Source organism: Perissodus microlepis, chromosome 7 (genome assembly GCF_051167445.1).
Source record: "Perissodus microlepis isolate ML-2025 ecotype Zambia chromosome 7, ASM5116744v1, whole genome shotgun sequence".
Taxonomy (NCBI): Eukaryota; Metazoa; Chordata; class Actinopteri; order Cichliformes; family Cichlidae; genus Perissodus; species Perissodus microlepis.
In genome coordinates this window covers 57614606-57622397 of record NC_140467.1, presented here as the reverse complement: position 1 = coordinate 57622397, position 7792 = coordinate 57614606, and the positions used below count along the sequence as shown (strand labels likewise).

The following is a 7792-nucleotide window of genomic DNA, read 5'->3' as shown; positions in this document are numbered from 1 at the left end:
GCACTCACACCTAGTGACAATTTGGATTATCCAATTAACCTATCCCCACAAGCTGCATGTCTTTGGACGGTGGGAGGAAGCCGGAGTACCCGGAGGGAACCCACGCAAACACGGGGAGAACATGCAAACTCCACACAGAAAGACCCCGGCCTGATGTTGGAATTGAACTCAGGACCTTCTTGCTGTGCGGCAACAGTGCTAACCACCGTGCCACACGTATCGTTATCTTTCTGTGTGTTTATGTCCGCGTCTCCCTCAGTCCTTTGTCGCATCCTCCCTCTTGGCTGTGTTTCCTTGTGTGCCTCTCCGTATGATTAGTTATGAATTTGCCAGTTTAGTTTTGTATCGCCTTTTTCCCATTCAGCAAATAAAGCTGTATTTTGAGTTAAAGTCCTGTTTGCGTCTGGGTCTTATTCCTGCCTGCACACAGCCAGTTCATGACATTAATTTTCTAGACAAAAGAAAAAGACAACTGAATAAAGCAAATTGTAAACTTATTTTGCTTATTTATTTTCTGTTTGAATAGCAGCCTGCACTTTGAATCATTGGGGGTTACGCACAATATAAAAGCAATAACCTATCTACCAAAGCAATCACAAGGATGTTATGGGTTCAGCATCCAAAACTGTGAGCAATATAACCAAAGAAGAGTAAACCATCTCCTGCAGCCACTCACCAACTGGTAGAAGAATGCTCAGTTTCCCCCCCAGTGATCTACTGGTCTGCAGTTTTATTTTACTAATTTAATGGCTTACCTAATGAATATTTAACTTTATAATTAACTTGCTCAACAGCACTGCTGAATAGCTCTACAAGGTTTTGCGTCTGGTGTCCTGTTGGGATTCATTTCAATTTAATTTTATTTATATAGTGCCAAATCACAACAGCAGTACATCAAGGTGCTTTAAACCGCAGGGTAAAGCCCCTACAATAATAGAGAGAAACCCCCCAAAAAATCAGACGACCCCCTTTAAGCAAGCACTTGGCAACAGTGGGAAGGAAAAATTCCCTTTTAACAGGAAGAAACCTTTCGGCAGGATCAGGATCAGGGAAGGACGGCCGTGACTGAGTGGGGGGGGGTAATGGGAGGAAGACAGTACAAAAGGCACACTGTGGAAAAAAGAGAGATAATGACTTGTGATTAAATGGTGTCTAAATACTACTTTGCACTGAGTTGAGAGTTGTATGTAGACATTGATGGACATGTTTGCTGATTAGCTAATGTAGTGCTATGCTTGTGCTGTATGATGTTTGTTGTATAACACAGTGTTAAGTTTTTGTGTCCAACGCATTTCTGAGTAGAGCTATTCTGGAGTGCATGCTAGGGAAACATTTGCCACATTATAGGTTTCACACCAGATAAACCCATAATAATTTATTTTTTGTAGTGTGCATTTACACAGGAAGGAAAAGAAAAAGCACAATTCCCAATAACCAGCAGCATTTAATATCAAAGCCATACAGCACAGTTTTCAGTTTTATAGTTTTATTGAATTGCATCACTCTACATCATCTAGAATTTCAACAAGATATTCTTTAAAGACCAAATATAATACTTGCATCCCTGCAATAAGTCTCTACACTTAAGAAGAGAAAGCATTTTTTTTTTTTTTTTACTGAAACATACATTAAGAATTAATATTTAATTAAACATTGCCATAAAAGTTATGTTCATTCTTGAATGCCATTTTTCTAGTCATATATTTTATATAATAGATTTAAGTCTCTGTCTCTTTCATAGGAATACTAGAAAACAAAGAAGGTAAGAAATGCACAAAACCCATTGAGTAGCATTGCCTAATACTACAGCAAAGAAGTTACTGGACATTCAGTTGACATGCACTCAGTTGAAGAATAGAAAAGAACACAGCCATAGAAAGGAAGAGTTATGGCCATGATGTCGGTCAGTTTGGCAAATTACTGATTGGCTTGTTCTCTTGGATAGACTCTAAATAAAAGATAGATGTAGCCTGCATGTCTTGAGTGACGGCAAAGGGAGCAGTCTTTATATAGAAGTCTCAGATAATGAGACTTGGTTCTACCTTGCAAGGGAAGCCAAATATTGGGTTCATGCCAGCTGCACTCTGGTGTTCTTGGGAAATTCTTTTTAAGGTGTTTGTTCAGTCACCATAGCAAAGGTTGCTAGTGGTTCAGAGTAGTTGGGGTATATTGCAATGGCTAAGGAGGTCGTTTGTGTAGAGCTTAAAGTGCTTCTTTGGTTTGCAATACTTGTGATGGTAGGGTAGGTCATGATCACCCATGCAGATTGTATTTCCTACTCTGGGCCTTTAGGGCCAGGTTGAGTTGGTTTTACAAAGGATCTAGATAGAGGAGCTCCAGGTTCGTGAAATACATTCTGTCTGATGTATCTGCAGAGCAGGGTGGAGACAAATGCTGCACTGCATATGTCTAAAACTTGTTGATGACCTTCAGGATATCATTTTTAAGAACCCATCTTAAAAAGACACCCGAAGACCAACATTGTGGTTAATGTCATTCTCTCATGACTTTAGTTTTTTGAATGTTTGCCTTGGGTGAAAAGACTGGCACTGGCTAGCTATTGTGTTTAAGGTGAACTAACTGAATTGAGCGATTCTGTGAATCAGGCCAGCATCCCATCATGCACGTGCAGGAGGAAGGAAAGGAGTCTGGCATCATAGAGCCACAGGCAAGAACCGATTGGTGACATCATGGTGGCTATGACCATCTTTTATATATAGTCTATGGTGTCACGTTTACGGTGTCTATGTTACGTTTCTTGAGGTAAACCAGGTGACATGTTTCCTGTTTACCAGTATCCCAACAATTACATAAACTAATCCATGCCTACAGAAGGCCTGATCTCAACATGTTGTAGGTCCTCTGCCGTTTAATCTTTTCACAATGTTACCAGGAAACGTTCTGCTCAGCCATGCTTCAGTACATTTCAGTGGCATAACTCTTTCATTGTATGACGAAGCACGGGTTGCACTGAGAAGTAGGAGGATAGAAAAAGAACAGGTTGCACAGTCTGAGGGACATTCAGGAATGTATCAACAGGAAACAGTACTGGTATTTCTGACCATTCACTTACTATCGATCTCATATACACAACCCAGCCAAGCTGGGCACAATGTACACAAAGGGAGATCCCTTAATTAGAACATGTGGGTTGCACTCAGCCAGGCTTGAGTACTGTAAATCTATGGCTATCAGTATAGTAAATCACTTGCATGTAAACACTAATCCATGCAATATGGCTTTGTTTGTATTGAGAATACAGTAGCTCCTTCTTGAATGCAAATAGGATTGGAGTTTGAGATATATATATATATATATCTATGTATATGTTGGGGTTTTTGTTCCAACAAGTGAGAGGTTAAATGTACCCTGTGGAGTTTTCTTGTCAACAAAGTATTGTGGTTTTAATATTAAGCAGGTGGTTATTGGGTAACCTTTCACCTCGTGGGGTTAATGTAGTAACTGCATACACTATACAGGCTGTATTAACAGATCAAGTCAAACCTGACCACCTCAAGGTACTTTAAGTGTTTAAGTGGTCTTCTTTTCAAGCTTTTAAGGCTACCTTAACTTGCATGACGGAGAACCGACAGACACATCTCATGATCATTAATGTACTTTTTGTATTTTGCAACTTAGTCTCTACTTAGTCACTTAAGGTTTTGATACTTTAATTTCAGAAGTCAGATAATTGCAGAAGTCATTGCATTGCTGAATTCCTCTGAAAGACTTGGTTTTTAAACTTTATCAGGTCCAGATTAGCACCTAGATTTATTCTTAAGCCCTGCAAATTCCATTTTAGTTGGACCATTTCAAAACAACAAGTTAGATGATAAGTGGCACAGCAATAGCCCCTCTTACGCTGCTTTCTTCCTTAAAAAACAAAGAGATCTCTTTATAGCCCAAATCATACACTTTTTTTTAACACATTCATTGCTATATTTGTGAAATCTCTGCTCTTTAATGCTGTTAGTGGTCCAAACTTCCATAGGGTACCTTTAAAAGAGACACTCACAGGTTGCTAAATACATTTTCACAGATAATGCAATACTGCTTTTGCATGCCTGTTCTACAAGCTTATTGTTATACATATTTCTGTTACCATATATGTAATAATGTTCAACACTTCCACGTGTCACACAGTCATGCCCCGCTGAGCGCAGCCCGGAGTTCTAAAAGTAGGTAACAATCAACATTAGTGTCAGTGTAGCTGGATCCCCGCTCACTGCCACCACAGTGCCAGCAGATGACAGACTCGCTGTCTTTACAGGTGAAGAGAGAATAGACTCAACAGTGAGGTGGATGGCAAGATGGCACCTTTGAAAGAATAATGCTGTAATGGAGCAGTGATTCATTAACAAGTCTTTACCCAGTTAGACAGTAATATATCTCTACATACTCTCATCATACTCATTGACCTCTAATATACTCTACTATGCTTAAGTCACAATATTCACTCATTTTTACATTGTGCTTTTTTTAATCTGATTGTTTGACAGTGTAGGGCTTACAGTGGCAACGAGGAGGTGCATGCGGGATTCTGATCTTCATATTGTGTTCATCCCAGGGTGAATGGGGTCAAATCTGTTGCTAAGAACATGGTAATAGCCCAGCACTGAAGCTGTAGCAAAAAGCAAAAACATTTCTAGACTGATTTTATGTCACTTTTCTCCAGTGTGTGTGTGGGCCGATGTGCAGTGAAGACTGAACTCAGCCGGTTTTCAGACTTTACCAAACAATATTGTTGATGTCACGTCCGAATAATAAGCTCATCTGGGTTTTAACGTAAAGGTCGAATATGTCCATCCTCCATTTGACCCTGATGTCCTGGAATTTGCAAGAGCTGTAACTTTCCATAATATCCTCCTGTTCACTGACTTTTTTGCACTTAAAGTTCAGGTTCAGTAGTGGCAATACATGTGATCACGTGTTCGAGATATTAATGCTGAGGTGGTTCATCTAACTGCTACAGTATGCTAAGTGTTGTGAAGGTTTATTTCAAATTCAAGGTTATTCTTTCAGTGATGTTCAATAGCTGACTAGACCTATCATCGTGGTAATAATGTCATATATTAATGAAACACAATCTGATGTCTACACCGAAAGTGGGAAATTCTCTGCTTACAGGGAATTTAAAATGCATCAAAAAGAAGTTGTCTTTTAAAACCCTTTACCTGCTCAACCATGTGGTGATGTTTAAGGCTTTATATTCAGTGTTCTTCATATATCTGTTTCAGATGGTAGCTATTTGGATTCAAACAAACAGGTTAGAGAAGCTGCAGCACCTGTGAAGCTACTGCCACTTTCACTGAGGATAAAATTTGTACCATAGCACTAAAAGTTGTCAGTAAATGCAAATATAATCATAACAGAACAACATTTTCATACGTACAATCTCCACTAGACTTACACAGCTAATATAAGCAACCCATCACCAATTCAGACAAGGAATGCATGAACAGAAGGCAAAAATCAAACCGAGTTTATCTGCATGGAGAACAGTGAGGTGCTGCCTGTCTCTCTAAGCAGTCGCTTTCTCAAGGTAGCGGGTATGTCGCGTCAGAAACGATCCCTTAAATGGCCCTGATGTCAAAGCGCAGGGATTTGACTCTTTAACCCCAAAGTGTTTAGTTAAAATAAAACTACACCGAAAAACACCAGTGGGAATTTGTGTTAGCATCTACACGTGCAAATCCTTGAGAAGAACTGACATCAGCTGGCCTTCTTCTACTGGTGCCAGGTTAAAACGACATCATTCTTCACAGGGATTAGCTGTGCTTTAAAGAAACAGTACCGTGTAACAGCCAGTAAACCATCAGAGACATTACCCTCAGAACAGCCATTGTATACAGAGTGAATGTAAAAGAGATTAAGAGAGTGAACAGAACAAACGAAGGCAACAAAATCTGAAAATTATGGAGGAGGTAAAATATACTTGGTCATTATAAGATTATTAACTTTAAAAGGTGGCCTTATGGGGTCATCTACTGATTGTTATGTGAGGATTTAAAGTTACAACTGGAACCACTGCTCTATGATAGCACATCTGTTTCTTTCCTATTCATGTACTGGTGAACAGCTGGAACTGTACAGTAAAATAACCGCATTATTCTACCCTTCAGTGGTTCTCTCATATTAAAATCACTTGTTTATCCAGAGCCAATGTTCACTTTCTCAAATAAAGTTCTAGGCTAAATGTCATATTTAGATGGCTTTGGGTAAATAACACCCATAAGAGAGGACAGCTAGCTAAAGACTTCTCTGTTTTCCTGAGAACGCAAACTAATCTGTCAACTAGGTATTCAGAGTCTTCATTTTAATGTCATGGCTGATGCGAGGGTAATTTGGTCAGTTATGAAATAAATAAAACAAAAGTCTGCGATATATTCACAGATGAATAATAAGCAGCTACTATTAAGTGGCAGCTACACAGATGAGCTATCTGTGGTGATCAGCTGCATTCCCAAACTGACTACTGAAAAGCTGCTACATGGAAAACTCAACCTTCGGGGTCCTTGCTACATGACAATCTCCACCTTACAGTGGCTCAAAGCTATAAGAAACATGTACATGAAGTAATCCACAATCTTGAAATCCAGCAAACTACCATGATGAGATGCAAACATGTTTTAGTAATCTCACGTTGTAAAATGCACTGTTTGTTCAATTTTCACCGCAGTTGACACCATTCATTTGCACTATGTAAACATGTACTTACAAAAAGAATTGAAGGAGTTTGGGGGTTGTGGGGATTGGGGTGGGTGAAACAGAGGAGAAAAAAAGGTTTTAGGGCTGGAGGGGAAGGAGTTAAAGAAGTGAGGAGTGTCAGGAGTCTTGGCGTGTAGTCGAATATCTTCATGCTCAGTCCCTGTTCACGCTGCACCAGACGGCTGCAAATAGAAAGAGGGATGACGAGTGAGAAAAAGGTTAGAAAGGAAGGAGTTTTTAAAGAAAGCGTGCCTCAGAATGAAAAAACAATGTGGAGAGTGAGCAAAAAAATGGATTGAATGGAAATGAGAAGAAAGCAGAACAGGCGTGGGGGAAAGAAGAGCGCCAAGAAGAGAAATGGACAAAAAAGTGATTACTAGACAATAAAACAGGCAGTCAGCCAAGTATCAGCTAGGTCACTGACAGTCTGCGACTCGGAGCAGGGATGCCTGCCAGCATCAGTTGTTTTGGATGAAGCAGATTCCAAAGCCAGGTTTCTGTAGATAATGCCTATAAATTTTACATGACACATCCAGGGTTGTTGAACAAACTAATCACTTTCTCAGCATTATATAGAACACTACTTTGCTCTGCAACTGTGTACTATTGCATCACACCTTTATAGTAATATTAGCACATATTGTGTTATCTCAGTATCACCTGCACTACTGATAATTGTACTACTAGGGTAAGTCAGCAACTGCTCAGGGACCCCAAGAAACAGTTGATCAGAAAGAATCTGATGTAAATGTTCATGAAAATTTAAAGGAGTAACTAGTTTGATGAAAATTGGCAGTGTATTTTTTTAATGCACCACAACTATCAACCATGCAGAAATAACATTCTGTATGTGAATTATATTAAACTGTATTTAGACATAACCTTCGACTATGACATGACTTTCTGTGAACTTAAATCAGTATATTTCTCTGATGTTCTAGACATACAAGACAAAATGAGGATTCATCAATAATCATAATGGCAGATTTAAATTTATTTATTAATCTTGTAATGTTACCAAAAAATATTTTGATGTTCCCACTGTTTGTCTTTAAGTCATCCTCCGTTCTCTGTGGTAGGAAGG

At 39.2% G+C, this 7792-nt stretch overlaps 1 protein-coding gene across 2 annotated transcripts in view; it reads right to left on the bottom strand.

Moving 5' to 3' along the window:
• Positions 1-1424: 1424 nt before the first annotated feature.
• Positions 1425-7792, bottom strand: part of necab2 (N-terminal EF-hand calcium binding protein 2) — a 143879-nt gene continuing 137511 nt past the window's right edge. For both annotated transcript variants that reach the window (XM_084936230.1, XM_084936229.1), the window contains one exon: positions 1425-6890. In XM_084936230.1, coding sequence (XP_084792356.1) covers positions 6862-6890 — 29 coding nt within the window. In that variant the 3' untranslated portion in view covers positions 1425-6861. The remainder of the gene's footprint in view (positions 6891-7792) is intronic.